Source organism: Lactuca sativa, chromosome 4 (assembly GCF_002870075.4).
Source record: "Lactuca sativa cultivar Salinas chromosome 4, Lsat_Salinas_v11, whole genome shotgun sequence".
NCBI lineage: Eukaryota > Viridiplantae > Streptophyta > Magnoliopsida > Asterales > Asteraceae > Lactuca > Lactuca sativa.
Window position 1 is genome coordinate 4,483,808 of NC_056626.2, and position 15,474 is coordinate 4,499,281.

The following is a 15,474-nucleotide window of genomic DNA, read 5'->3' on the forward strand; positions in this document are numbered from 1 at the left end:
CATGGAGTGGATGCAATCTCTTCCCTGAATCAAGATGTAGAAACATGTGTCCCAATCATACAGTAAAGAGGCTTATCTAAAATGCTACAATTATAGCATTAACCCTCTCAATAGTAGTGATATGTGGCCAGAAGTTCCTTATCATAAGCCTTTGCCTCCCAAAAGAAGAAGATTACTTGGTAAGCTATCAGTGAAAAGGAAAAGGGATGCAGTGGAAAGAGAGTTTTGTGGCCCAGTTAGACATTTTGTGACAAAAAGAGGAATCCTGATAAGGTGTAGTATTTGCAAGGAACCAGGCCATAACAAGAAAAAGTGTCCATCTAAGCAGCAAACAAATACATAAGGTAAATTTTTTTCATCTCAACATAATACATCATTTTGATAAGTAATTGAGACTTCAATTTTTTTATAGCACCAAATTCCTCCAGGGGTAGTGAAGCAGGACTAAGTCGACTAGCAGCAACCCAACCACCACCACCAGCAGCCCAACCACCTCCACCATAACCACCAGCAGCAGCTGCAAGGTCTATCCCAAGAAGGCCCCCGATTGGTAGAAGTGGACGAATGCAATATTCTCAAAGGATTTTCAAAATGGCATTGAGGAGGAAGATACCTAGGGTTGGGAGTAGTGTAGAGAACCCTACAGTCCTTGATTAAGTTAGTGTGTAGGTAGTGGGTGGGCACATGTTTTGTTATCAAGTTGTGATGTAAAGACAAAATACTATATTTCTTTATGCTTTTCTTTTGGGTGTGTGGGCACATGGTGGCCCTTCTTTTGTGGTCCCTAGCAGGAATCTTTTGTCCCATCTTTTGTGTATGCAGACAACTACTTGTCCTTTATTTAATTTCGAATATAAATGGAGTATTTCAATGAATCCAATTACAATATTCAATTACTTTCTTGTTATATGTATGCATTGTATTCATTCCATTCAATTACTTTCTTTTTATTTGTATGTATTTTTGTCTCAGTGATTCCATTCCACTCAAAATTACTTCTATGTATTCATTACAATTAAAGAATGGAATCATATATGTATTCATTGTTATATGTATGCTACTTTGTGATTCCATTCCAGTCAAAATTACTACATTGTGATTCCAGTCAAAATTAATTCTTTCTAATTCCAGTCAAAATTATGTATTCATTATTATATGTATGCTACTTTGTGATTCCATTCCAGTCAAAATTACTACATTGTGATTCCAGTCAAAATTACTTCTTTCTAATTCCAGTCAAAATTACTTCTTTTTGATTCCATTCCATTCAACATTACTTCTTTGTGATTCCATTCTAGTCAAAATTTCTTCATTCCATTCCAACAAGAAGTTAAGATAATGCCTTCATTCCATTCAAACAACATCTTTTAATACATCATTTCATCATATACACGATGATCAAAAAAAGAACTCCTATGATAAACTTATATATTTTTTCCTTCATTGCAATGACATCAGAGTACTTTTCCTTCTTCATTTGTTCCATGTCTTCCTTCACCCTCTCTACTTCGGTCTTTAATGCTACTAATTCAGCTTTCATTCCCTCTACTACTTCCATTAGAGGAATTTGTACAGGTTCTACTTCCAACCATTTCCAATATTTGCATTTACCCTTCAACACAAATAACTCATAAGGAGATTTCAAATCAGGAAAAATGAATCAGAAAAGGGGGAAGACTCAAGTGAAATAGCTTACCTCATTGCACACCATGAAATGCCTCCCTGGATTCTTTGGTGTTGTTAACATTAGAATACGTGCAGGGAACCCACAATCACAAGTTTTTGGATCGTTCACTGTTGATTTCTTGCTTGATCGATTAAGGGAAGATGATAAGCTGTAGGAGGAAGCCATCGGGGTATTAGGGCACAATAAAGGAACCACATACGCCCCTCTTTTAATAACATTATCCCTACATGCCACGTAGGATCAAACTGACATGTAAGATCGATAAATCATTTGCAACCAACAAAAAGCAGTTGTAAGGGTAAATTTTACACGAATCAACACGTTAAATGACTATTAGAGCACGAAAAAAAATTTAGTGACCAAATGTGACCAAAAGCAATAGTATGTTACTCTTTCAAGCCATAAGATATAGAAATGACCAAAATACCATTTCTTCACCATATAAAAACACTTGCATATGGTTTGATTTCTACAGAAATTAAAAGTTGTCACCTTTCCAATCCTTTTTTCCCCTTATTCCCATTCTTTAATAAAAAGATGTAACAGTAATCAAAACTTCTAAAGCATTTACCTTTGTTACCAAAACAATCATTTCATATTTTATTAATTGAACTATTTTACCTTAGTTTCAATGTATAACTTTTTAAATTTTTTTCTTATTAACACATTGTAATTTGAAAGTAGAATGCTATTATTAAATAGACTTTTAACGTATACATAGTTATAACATCATACTTTTAAAGCACAATGGTTTAATAAGAAAAAAATTTAACACTTCAAATAACATGCTAAAAAATCAATATGTTAAGGTAAAGAAGAAACAATTTCCCTGCAATTTCATGACCATTGTGCTATTTGGTGCTGATGGTACTACAATATCCTTCACCATCATCTCATATGGTATCCTAGACCATAATATTTTTGATTTTTGAGCTTTAAGCAATCACTACTAGAAAACTAAGGCAACAGCTACGGCACAATCCGTAGCTATTCAGTAGGTATAAGGCGATACCTACGGATTTGCTACGGAAAATGCCCTGTAGCATAAATGCCCGTGGGAAATTTTTACCTACGGAATTGCTACAGAATAGCTACGGATTTTTCCGTAGGTATAATACCTACGGAATAGCTACGGACAGTGATTGCTACGGAATACCTACGGATTGCCGACGGGTGAATGTTCCTACGGAATAGCTACGGAATCACATGGCTACGGATTTCCTACGGATTACCCACGCAAGTATTTTCCTACGGAATAGCTACGGAACTGTTTAGCTACGGATTTCCTACGAATTTGCGACAGAACTCATGTTTGACTAAAATTGACTTTCTTCCTACGGAATACCTACGGACGTATTTAGCGACGGATTTCCGTAGCTAGTCCGTAGCTAATTTCATTTTATAAAAAAAAAAATTTAAAAATTTCAATTTTTTGTTAAATACCATATCAATTCAATTTGTCCAAAATACACCAAAAAATGTCCCTAATACCAACTTTGACACATTCAATTCCATTATCTTAAATACCATACAAATGTCTCAAATACCATACAACATTGAACTTTGCATTTACTCAATTTATTTCATAAAAGTAATTTAAATACAAACCAATACAATTCATACACACAAAATACATTTGAATGCATTATCCTACTTTGTACAAGATATTACTAGTAATTAATTTACATAAAAAAAAATCATACAAATGGATGTCCACTTACATGAGCAAATCTATACAGAAGTATAACTTTTTATAACCCTTAAGCCCTTGGATGAAGATCTGTAATAAAATCCCAAATTTAATACATTAGTTAATTACAAATTAAAAAAACGGAAAAAACAAAAAACTGTATACATAAGCATAACCGCCTAAAACACAACAAATGAAATTAATAATGAAATAAAAAGATATTTGCATTGAACCTTCAATATTGACAATCACAATTTTATTAATGTAATTTCTCTTTATCAATAGACTTTAACTAAGCATATTGCTTCAATTCTCATATAACAAAATGACTATGCTCATCTAGTCATTGTAACAATCTTTCAACTCTATTCTAATAATTATTTATGCTCCATGAAGCTTCATAATCAAGTTTGCCAATTTTACCCTTTTTGTCCAATTTTAACAGTTTACTCCAATTTCATGCATTAATGTGTTTAAAACCATGTCATATAGTTAAATAATATGCAAAGAGTGTTCAAAACATGTATAAAACTTCAAGGCATATTTTAAACCATTTTTTGGAGTGATCCCTTTTGACATTTTTCTCATTTAGGCATCCTACTTGCCTGAATGTGTTTTCTTTAAGTTCTAGAGTGAAATTTCATGAATCTTTCATGCCAACCTGTTTTTAAGAAGAACCAATGCTTAGGTTGTCAAACACCTTTGAAATTAGTCATCTTATACAAATTTTGACAATCTACTTTATACAAACTAGAATCGATTCATGCATTGAGGTTTCTAATGTCCTCAAAAGCTTCCATCCATAAACAATTTTAGGATTTATCAACCAATTTCAACATGAAATCAACAATTCCAAACGAAACCTACGTTAACTTAGGTTTATAGAAATTACCTTCACATCTTGTGTTCACAAGCTGAAAATCATAACGATTGGGCTATTTCTTCGTGTTTTTCCAGCCTCCACAACACTGAAATCGCTATCAGCCATCACCAACGACAGCCGGTGATGGTGACGAACGGGCACGCGGAAGATGGGAGGTCAGAGGGTGTGCTGCGATGTGGAGTCGATATGCGATTTTTATGGAGCGAGTTTAGCTATTAGGGCAAAGTGTTTGAGATAGCCGTCGACGACAACCATAAAAAAAAACGATTTCAGAAAGATAACCTACCTCTGTGTGCAACGATCGAAGAGAGAAAGCCGGAGATGGTGACGAACGGAGCACCGGAGGTGGTGGAAGGTCTCTGGGATCGGCGACGGAGGCGGTGACGAACGAAGGGCTGGAGGTGGCCGAACGTCTCTGGGATCGACGTTTGAGATGGCACCCAGAAGATGGAGGGTCTCGTGAAAAAGAAGATAACACAGGGAAAGGAAAGCGTGATGATTAGGGATACAGGGTATTTGGGGGGAGATTAAAATTTTCGTGAGGCATATTGGGGGGAGATTGGAATTTTTCGTGAGGAGCCACATAAAAACTGATGCCAAATCTGTGAGGAGGAAAAAAAAATTGTTGCGGATGGGATTCGAACTTAAACCTCCACCAGAAACGACCAAACGACTTACTAACAGGCTGGGAATACCACATCCATGCTCAAATGGCCTCTGATTGAATATATAGACTTCCTTATTATTATTATTATTATTATATTTATTATTATTATTACTATTATTATTATTATTATATTGATTATTATTATTATTATTATTATTATTATTATTATATTTATTATTATTATTAGTATTATTATTATTATTATTATATTTATTATTATTATTATTATTATTATTATTATTATTATTATTATTATTATTATTATTATTATTATTATTATTATTATTATTATTATTCGAGTCTTAATTTTTTTTTGGATAAATTTTCTTACATATTTTAGACACGAACAGTTAACTTTCTAAAAAGGTCAGCTCGATCCCAGCCAGGGGCTCTGCCCCTTGGACCCCGCCAGGGGCTGCCGCCCCTGGGACCCCCGCTGCCAGGGGCGCTGCCCCCGGACCCCCGTTCATTTAGGGGCATCTCCTATAAATAACAATGTACTTTGAATATTGAAAAACTTGAACATGTGTGCACTCCTACACCATCCTAAACGTGTTCAATATTAAACAAGATCATTTTTGGTCAACAATTTTAATCATATTACACTTAAATAATATTGATGATATAAAATCACCAACAAACCTCCTCAATTTAAGTGTAATGATGGTGGTGATGGTGGTAGTGATGGTGATGGTGATGGTGGTGTGATGATGGTGGTGGTGATGGTGATGGTGATGATGGTGATGGTGGTGATGATGGTGATGGTGGTGATGGTGATGGTGATGGTGATGGTGGTGGTGGTGATGGTGGTGATGATGATGATGATGATGGTGGTGGTGATGGTGATAGTGATGGTGATGGTGATAGTGATGGTGATGGTGATGGTGGTGATGGTGATGGTGGTGGTGGTGATGGTGATAGTGGTGATGATGATGATGATGGTGGTGGTGGTGATGGTGATGGTGGTGATGGTGGTGATGGTGATGGTGATGGAGATGGTGGTGATGGTGGTGATGGTGATGGTGATGGTGATGATGGTGATGGTGATGGTGATGGTGATGGTGATGGTGATGGTGATGGTGATAGTGATGGTGATGGTGATGGTGGTGATGGTGGTGGTGGTGATGGTGATAGTGGTGATGATGATGATGATGGTGGTGGTGGTGATGGTGATGGTGGTGATGGTGGTGATGGTGATGGTGGTGTGATGATGGTGATAGTGATGATGGTGGTGGTAGTGATGGTGATGGTGATGGTGGTGATGGTGATGGTGATGGTGATGATGGTGATGGTGATGGTGGTGATGGTGATGGTGATGGTGATGGTGATGATGGTGATGGTGATGGTGATAACGGTGATAGTGATGGTGATGACGGTGGTGATGGTGGTGGTGGTTGTGGTGGTGATGGTGATGATGATGATGATGATGGTGGTGGTGATGGTGGTGATGATGGTGATGATGATGATGATGGTGATGATGATGATGATGATAGTGATGATGATGTTGATGTTGTTGATGATGATGTATATGAGTTTGTGAGATGTATGTGAACGTATTCATAAGCATTATAGTGTTAAACAACTAAACGAGCAATGGATCTCGTATGTATACACGACTTTATAAATGATATTAATAGCTATAGATTGGTGAAAATATAGATAATCATGTATAATAGAGGTGTGAAAAAAATGGAGCGAAAAAAAAACGACGTTTGGTGCCCGAAAAATCAAAAATAAGAAAAATCCGTAGCAAATCCGTAGCTAATTAGCTACGGAATAGCTACGGAATTCTAACGGAAAGCATATTCCGTAGCTAATCCGTAGTTAATTACCTACGGAATATGATTTCCGTTAGAATTCCGTAGCTATTCCGTAGCTAATTAGCTACGGATTTGCTACAGATTTTTCTTATTTTATATTTTTCGGGCACCAAACGTCGTTTTTTTCGCTCCATTTTTTTCACACCTCTATTATACATGATTATCTATATTTTCACCAATTTATAGCTATTAATATCATATATAAAGGCGTGTATACATACGAGATCCATTGCTCGTTTAGTGGTTTAACACTATAATGCTTATGAATACGTTCACATACATCTCACAAACACGTATACATACACATATACATGTACACATATACCACAACTCATTCATGTATATAAATATATATAAAAAAACATAATTCATCAGAAGTTGGTGAAAAATATAGGCATTACAATGTTAAACTGTGAAACGAGTACTTGATCCCAAAAGGGCACACAACTTTATGAACGATATTAATAGCTATAAGTTGGTGAAAATATAGATAATCATCTATAGTAGAGGTGTGAAAAAAACGAAGCGAAAAAAACGACGTTTGGTGCCCGAAAAATCAAAAATAAGAAAAATCCGTAGCTAATCCGTAGCTACTTAGCTACGGATTAGCTACGGAGTTCTAACGGAAAGCATACTCCGTAGCTAATCCGTAGGTAAATAATATTTGTAGGTATCCCGTAGCCATTCCGTAGCTAATTAGCTACGGAATAGCTACCGATTAGCATATGTAGCTATTCCGTAGCAATTCCGTAGCTAATTAGCTACGGAATAGCTACGGACTGACGTCCGTAGCTATTTCGTAGCTATTCCGTAGCTATTCCGTTACTAAATTAGGGCATCCCATTCTGTAGCTAATCCGTAGCAATTCCGTAGCTAATTAGCTACGGAAATTTTCCGTAGCTATTTTCCGTAGGAAAACCCTATGTTTTCTAGTAGTGAATTGTCTTTTTTATTAATCAAGATTTTATAACCTATTTGGATGATAAACATATCAAATTATGGATTAAAATTAGTAACTATATAATTCGTTTTATTATATTTTTTTAAAATACAATTGTCTATAATTTTTGTTTTATTATTTCTTTTAATACAATTGTCTATATTTTTTATAGTGACATCAAAAGAAAAAAATTTATCTAACGGCAAACAAACATTTAGAATTGTCCAAACAATTAAGCCTAATTTAATAAACCAAGTTCTTCTCAAACGTTAAATATTATATTAGCATGCATATGGCAATTTCGAAACCGTAGTAAAAAAAAAATTAAACTAAATACTATAGATTATCAAGTGAATCATGCACGTAAAAGGATTGCAAGCATTTTTTTAAACCGATTTCCTGGTATATATTTTAAGCGTAATTATTTCAATATATAATATAGAAAAAAATTTATTTTTGGAACAGTTGATATCTTCCATAACTAACCAAACCGTTATTATCTTAGACCATAATTAAAAAGATATAGATTCTATTACCTATTTAAAAATAATCGATTTTACTAAAACAAACTAATAATCGATCTTAATAAAAAGATATAGATTCTATTACCTATTCAAATTCATCGCATTCTAATTTGTTTAAGATATACCGTTGTGTTTTAAAAAGATTACATAAATGCAAATCTGTAAGCAGATTTTCCCCATACGTATTTTTAAGGGGTTTCCATCGATCATAACTTTTTCTATATAATTAACGCACCGTCTTCTCCACAGACAATCTTTAACGATATCAGAAGCACTTTATCTCAATCACAGCAATGACGATGAATAGATTTGGACGAAAGCAAACCGTTTTGATGTTCCCATGGTTAGGCCATGGTCACATTTCTCCTTTCCTAGAACTAGCCAAAAAACTAAGCAACACCAACCTCTTTGACATCTACCTTTGTTCGACTCCTGCAAATCTCAAGTCTATCAAGACTTCACATGGAATTCAGTTCATAGAGCTTAACCTTCCGACGCTACCGGAGCTACCACCACACCTTCACACCACCAATGGCCTCCCATCTCATCTTATGCCTGTTCTCAAGAAAGCTTTTGACATGGCAACTGATGAGTTTTCAGATATCTTGAAAGCCCTAAAACCTGATTTGCTCATTTACGATATCATCCAACCATGGGCTCCGGTGGCGGCCTCCGCCCTTTCAATCCCTTCCGTGGTGTTCATCACCACAAGTGTTGCTGCCACCATGGTTCATTTTCACTTGAGCAACCGCCCTGGCATTGCGCTTCCCTTCTCGACGATCTACTATCGTAGCTATGAGTATGGAAAAGTTGTTAAAAGCTTAGAGGATATGCGTAAAGATGAAGACTTTGTAATGGAGTGTGTAAATCGATCTTCCTATTTGGTTCTTGTAAAATCTTTCAAGGAGATTGAAGGTAAGTACAGTGATTACCTTTCTGTTCTTACTGATAAAAGGATTGTGCCAGTAGGTCCACTTGTTGCAGAGCCATCTCCTGTAGAAGACGAGGAACAAAACAGTGTGATGCAGTGGCTTGAAACAAAGGCTGTTGGATCTACTGTTTTTGTTTCTTTCGGGAGCGAATATTTTCTTTCTGATCATGATTTGGAAGAAATCGCATACGGGTTAGAAATAAGCGATGTGAATTTCATCTGGGTTTTAAGGTTTCCAAAAGTTGAAAGAAAACTTGGCCTTTCAGAAGCTTTGCCATTAGGGTTTCTTGAAAGGGTGAAGGATAAAGGACTAGTGATTGAAGGGTGGGCGCCACAAGGAAAAATATTAGGCCACAAAAACATTGGTGGATTTGTGAGTCACTGTGGATGGAGTTCAGCTATAGAAGCCATGAAGTATGGTGTTCCAGTAATAGCCATGCCAATGCATCTTGATCAGCCGATCAACGCTCGTTTGGTGGAGGAGGTTGGGATTGGAATGGAGGTGGTGAGGGACGAAAATGGGCGGCTCAGTCGGGAGAAGATGGCAGCGGTTGTTCGGCACGTGGTCGTTAGTAAGTTAGGGGAGGTGGTCAGGGAAACAGCTAAGAAAATGAGTTCTGATTTGAGTATGAAAGGGGAGGAAGAGATCGAGGCGGCGGTGGTGGAGCTACTGCAGTTGTGCAGCCTTGGTGGTGGTGGTGGACGCAGTGAAGTTGGTGAAGTTTGAAATGACGAAAATCTCCTCTCTTCTTTTAGTTTTTAAAAGTTATTAGTTAGATATAAGTCATATAACTAGTGGGTTTTTTTTTTGTTATGTGTTTTGTGGATATTGTTAGTTTGATTTGTTACAAAATAATAAAACACATTATTTCCATTTATACTCACTGTTTGTCCAAGAATATTTGGGTTTGAAGAATTTCTGCATTTATTTTTGTCTATGTGTCACTGAAAAAGAACATGAACCTTCAAAAAACTAAGTTTTCAGCACAAAAATATAGTGGTTGATTATCAACATACCAATGAAGTTAGTTGGTAGTTGGTAATAGAAAAAAATGAAATGGAATGGAATTTTTTTTTGTTGGACATAGGAATGGAATGAGTGAATGTGATTCCTTATCAAGTGTGGTTACCTTGTATTTCTTAATCCATCGTTTTTGCAAATTAATTTGGGTACACATGCGAAGATACTCTATACTACATGGGAATCGCTCCATACTATTTTACATAAATTCAATCCATTTCCCTAATTCTCTCTAAACGCTAGATTAAAAAAGAAAGAGCTAACTTCACAAGTAACAAAAGGAATAAATATACACCTTTCCATGGTTAGTTTTATTTGCTTCCCATTCATTTGTAAACTGGAATCATCAATAACCTTGATGCTTCCTTTAATTAGTCCTCCTTGAGCAGAATCATGCTTCAACATATAAGAAAGTTGTGTGTTCATAACCTTAACTTGACACATAATATGTTATGATGAAAATTGAGAACACATGGTTTGGGACAAAAGAAAATAAATTGTTACAAAAAACTGCCATGTGGCCGATGGTTTATTGACAAAGTGAATGAAGGGGTTTAGTTAGTTTTAAAAGATAAATGTTCATGGGTTGTAGGCGGTCATCAAGATGGACTTTTATTGTATGGAGATATATACGACAACACTTTAATGATGGTATTATTTACAGATGTAAGTAGAAAGAACGATTTAACTTGGCATATATATGCCTAATATTCAAAGAGTTATAAATGTTAAAGTTTCAATCATTTCTTTGATCTTTAAACTGAATAGCATGCTCACTTCTTTTTGCTATATCCCGCACAAGGAGAATCTCATGTTGTTCCCTATATATACAATTAATTAATTGTTGATCATCGAACCACTATTGGCACATATATAAGGCAGAAATCAAGCATCGGATATAATTTCCATTAATAGACCGTAGGCAAGTAAAACGAAATTCAAGATTCGAGAAAAGCTTCAACAATTACATAATGAATGACCAACACAATAACCGCATGCAATGATCACATCAGCTTTCTAAAAAAACATAACATCACATAAGACGGCCACAAATCAAGCATAGCTTCTTAATTTTATCATAAAAACCAAAAAATGTTCTCTCACAAGCTTAAACACAAACACCTCGCATGCCTTCATATTACCTAATACACCCTCTGATTCGTTTGTTCTTTATAATGAAATTATAAGATAAATTTGATATAAATGGAATCATGCTACTGATATGTAGAGAAATAAGAGCCCTAATAAATGTGATTACGATTAAAAACAAACAAGAATAGTTCACCAATTTAGAAGACAGTGTGGATTGTCGAAATTTGCGGGCAAGATCGCTGTGGATTTACGAAATTGAATCATATTTCTTCAACATTGAGTGAGAGGCGATTGACCTCGAGTCGCAATTACCTGTGGCGCTCTCTGTTGGATTAATAGGGTTTGTTGTAATCCAAACGTGCAACAAAAGATTTGGTCTTTATCTTTGACCGGGTTTTATGGAAGATAAAAGTGACTGTTACATTTTAGAATAATATCGTGGGCTAGATGGTAGCTATTATTCGACTATTTATTTAGTATAAATAGATGTACTTTGTTTTTGTTTAATATATAGGAAGATGTACACGTTTATAATCAGGTTCCATTTTGCAAATTTACTTTCACATACATATTTACCTGACTAGTGTATGTTGTATGCGTGTTTTGTGGAGCCTGAACCTACAATTGATATCAGAGCTAACCAAGTAGTTATTGGGAACTGTTGTAATATGAAACAGATGTTGGTTTCCAATGGGTTGGATGGTGTTCGGATTTGTAGAAGATGGTGCAGCAGGTGGCTGCAGTTTACTATGGTTCCCAAAGAAGATGATCGACGGGTGCTATGGTAGCGATGAAACAATGATGATAGCAGGTGGCTATCAGTATAACAAAGAGAAGTATGGTCCCGATGTAATAGATGGCTGATGTAGTTCAGTACGATGAGTCTAACCAGAAGCCGAGAAGACAAGCCAGAAGAAATCAGAACAGGTAGTTCTTTGGTTTGGCTTGTTTGTAGGTAAAAGAAAACAGAAAAAGGAGAAGCTTGGTTTTCTTGACTGGTAGTGGTAGAAGAAGACTCTTGGAATAAGTAAAGGATTGGAGATATCAAATGGAGGTCTCGACAGTGACTGTAGCGGCAGTTAAAGGAGACCGTGACAGAGTTGGCTTTGGATGTGGCCGAGGAAGAGGTCAGGGGTCCGGGAAAGTCGAGAGAAGACTTTGGATGTGGCCGAGGTGGAGGTTAGGTGTCCGGGAAAGGTCGAGACTCGTGGTGGTGGTTGTCTTGGTAAAGCAGGTGGCTGGAAGATGGTACAACCATATGGTGTTGGTTAAAACAGTTGTTGTTGACGAGTTTTCATGTGAAGCAGTCAGCGGGTCGACTGTGAATAGAAGTTGTGAAGGTGTTGGTGGTCTTCGGTGGCTAATGGTGGAGAAACACCACTATTAAGGAGTGGTGTGAACAAACCGATTAAGGAGGTGATTGTTGGATTAATCAGGTTTGTTGTAATCCAAACGTGCAGCAAAAGATTTGGTCTTTATCTTTGACCGTGTTTTATGGAAGATAAAAGTGACTGGCTACATTTTAGCATAATATCGTGGGCTAGATGATAGCTATTATTCGCCTCTTTATTTAGCATAAATAGATGTACTTTGTTTTTGTTTAATATATAGGAAGATGTAGACGTTTAAAATCAGGTTCCATTTTGCAAATTTACTTTCACATACATATTTACTTGACTAGTGTATGTTGTGTGTGTGTTTTGTGGAGCCTAAACCTACACTCTCTAGGTGGTAGCTTCCGATGGTCAGAGCGACGGAGTTGTAGCTTTGGATGGTCAGAGCGAGACAACTGGACAAGATGGTAGATATGTGATAATGCCTAATTCAAGATAGCAAATCTCCCACAAAAATTAAGTAGAGAAGAAGAGATAGTGGAGCAATTTTCTGGTTATATACAATGACAACAACTTAAATATGCAAGTGATCACTACTCTAGAAATTAGGAAAGCGTGCATATGCATGCATAAAGGGAAACATGCAACTATCAGATGCAATTACTTCATGACTGAGAAGACCAATTCAACTAAGGACTTATCTCTGTTTATTATTTGCTTCTTTGGGCTTCGATTAATCCAACAACCTTGTAGGCTTGCGTTTCTCTCTCGTGGGCCTTTTTTTGGTGATGGTTGTTGGGTTTACAACGGTTGGACTTGTGTGGTCCATCTGTGGTATTGTATCAACCGCCCCCTCCTTGAAAGAAGCTCGTCCTCGAGCTTGGTCACCGACGTGAGCACAAAAGCCTGGGAATCGTATCTGGAATTCGTCATAAGGTACCCAAGTAGCGTTGGTGAGGTCTTGATTCTCCCATTATACTAAAACTTGAAGTTTCCCGTTGATTAGCCTATGGTTCCAAATGTTAAGTGGTATGGCCATGGTGTTGCTATCTTCAAGAGTTGTTGGGAGAGGTATGACCGTTGGGTTGCCATATGCTTGATGTAACAGGGACACGTGAAAGACGGGGTGGATTCTCGGCTCTGGTGGTAGTTGAAGTTTATAAGCAACACGGCCGACTTTCTCGATGATGGAAAAGGGGCCATAGAACCTCTTGGTTAGCTTCTTAGTTATTCAGGAATGCATTGTTTGCTGCCTGTATTCTTAAAGGCGGAGGTAAACTTTATCCCCAACTTGAATTTTTTTTTTATCTAGTCTATGATTTCTGGCGAGGTATTCATTATTGGGCACGTCACAAATTATCTTTGAGTAATGAACGGATACGATGGTGTTCCACTAATGTGGTGTCGATGAACGCATTACAGGAGTTGCCCGGTTAGTACTGGTTCATGTCCGACTGGTCGGCCATAAAATGCCGTGAATGGGGACATGTTAAGGGCACTACAGTGGGCAGTGTTGTACCAAAATTCTACGAAGTGTATAAACTTGCTCCATGATCTGGGTTCATCGCTGACAAAGGCCCGTAAGTAGTTTGAGAGACATCGGTTAAGGACCTCTGTCTGCTCATCCGACTATGGATGGTAAGCTATTGAATACTTAAGGTGGGTGCCTAATTGCTTGAAGAGCTCCTTCCAAATACACTAAGGAAGATTGGTTCTGTGTCGGTGACAATGCTTTTCGGGATACCATGCAAGCGGTAAACATTTTGTAGGAATAAAGAGGCTAAATAAACTTCACCACAGTTGGGAGGTAATGGAATTAAATGAGAAAATTTCAAAAAACAATCAATGATTACCCAGATGGATGTCTTTACATGAGATGGTGGTAGTTATGAAGTCCATTGTGATGTCGTCGCACACGGTATTCGAAATCGGGAGCTGTTGAACCAATCCATATGGTTTATGGGTAGGATATTTGACATGTTGGCACACTTCACAGTGACAAATAAATCGTGTGACATCTTCTTTGAGTTTTGGCCAAGAGAAGTTTGTTGTGAGTCGGCGCATTGTCGGTAATATACCTAAGTGTCCCCTAATAGTGTTGAGTGGTATTCCTGCAACAACTTTTTGCAAATAGAGTTGTTTTCTAGAATGTATACGTGACTTTGATCAAACAATAAACCGTCTCTAATTTTCACTTTGGTGGTTTTGTGCATGATTGTGTCAATTAACTTTTTTCCTGTTAAATTAATTTAGAATTTTTACCAATATGCACGTTTATTTTTAGCGTTGAATATGTAACATACCAAAAACCATGAGGTAAAATTTCATTTTTAATTAGGCCAAAACACCAATTATCTTTTTTTAATCATACACTTAAAGTGTAACATAAATAAACAATCATCAGAGTTAAATCCCAAAATCATCATCTTGCGGAAACATGGGTGGATGTGTTGCGATCAAGCCAGAGTCTTCCCTTTTGAACCAGAAGTACCTGATACATAAACTAGAAATCATAAGCATAAAACTTAGTGAGTTCCCTAAAATACCACATACCATATATATCGAACACATAATAGACCCCGCCCGATATACATATATGTCAGTCATCGGGCCCCGCCCGATATACCTATAAGCATATACACATGCGATAATCTCAAAGAGAAATAGCATACATAATGGCTATCAGGCCCAGCCCGGCATCGGGCCTTGCCCGATAAACACATATAAGATGGTCATTGGGCCCTGCCCGGTATCAGGCCCCACCCAACAAACATGCAAACACATAACCAATGTAAGAGTCACGCAGACATCTAGCATCCTAAGTATAACAACCATGGGTCGGCATTGGTGCCTTCGACTTGCTAAACACAGTGAGGAAACTCACC

At 36.9% G+C, this 15,474-nt stretch overlaps 2 protein-coding genes and 1 long non-coding RNA gene across 4 annotated transcripts; 1 reads left to right on the forward strand and 2 right to left on the reverse strand.

The window, feature by feature from the left end:
* Window positions 1–1,348: 1,348 nt before the first annotated feature.
* LOC111889896 (uncharacterized) lies at window positions 1,349–1,996 on the reverse strand. The gene is made up of 2 exons (XM_023886052.3): window positions 1,697–1,996; window positions 1,349–1,612 (listed from the first exon to the last, which is right to left on the reverse strand). The coding sequence occupies exons 1-2, from the start codon at window positions 1,850–1,852 to the stop codon at window positions 1,376–1,378; spliced, it is 393 nt and encodes a 130-aa protein (XP_023741820.1). The 5' UTR covers window positions 1,853–1,996; the 3' UTR covers window positions 1,349–1,375.
* Window positions 1,997–3,231: 1,235 nt separating this feature from the next.
* LOC111889887 (uncharacterized) lies at window positions 3,232–4,937 on the reverse strand. 2 transcript variants are annotated; one of them, XR_002849654.3, is made up of 3 exons: window positions 4,547–4,937; window positions 4,270–4,472; window positions 3,232–3,467 (listed from the first exon to the last, which is right to left on the reverse strand). It is a non-coding gene; the product is annotated as an uncharacterized LOC111889887 (long non-coding RNA). The 2 variants fall into 2 exon arrangements; XR_002849653.3 differs by having other exon boundaries at window positions 4,270–4,428; window positions 4,547–4,925.
* Window positions 4,938–8,416: 3,479 nt separating this feature from the next.
* Window positions 8,417–9,998, forward strand: LOC111889889 (UDP-glucosyltransferase 29). Its single transcript, XM_023886046.2, has one exon. It carries the CDS (start codon window positions 8,505–8,507, stop codon window positions 9,867–9,869), a length of 1,365 nt encoding a protein of 454 aa, XP_023741814.1. The 5' UTR covers window positions 8,417–8,504; the 3' UTR covers window positions 9,870–9,998.
* The last annotated feature ends 5,476 nt before the right edge of the window (window positions 9,999–15,474 follow it).

Coding starts and splice junctions, on each gene's coding strand:
- LOC111889896 (XM_023886052.3), bottom strand. CDS start 1,852: ATGGCTTCCTCCTACAGCTTATCATCTTCCCTTAATCGATCAAGCAAG. Junction 1,613..1,696: donor ATTTCATGGTGTGCAATGAG/GTAAGCTATTTC, acceptor TTTGTGTTGAAG/GGTAAATGCAAATATTGGAA.
- LOC111889889 (XM_023886046.2), top strand. CDS start 8,505: ATGACGATGAATAGATTTGGACGAAAGCAAACCGTTTTGATGTTCCCA.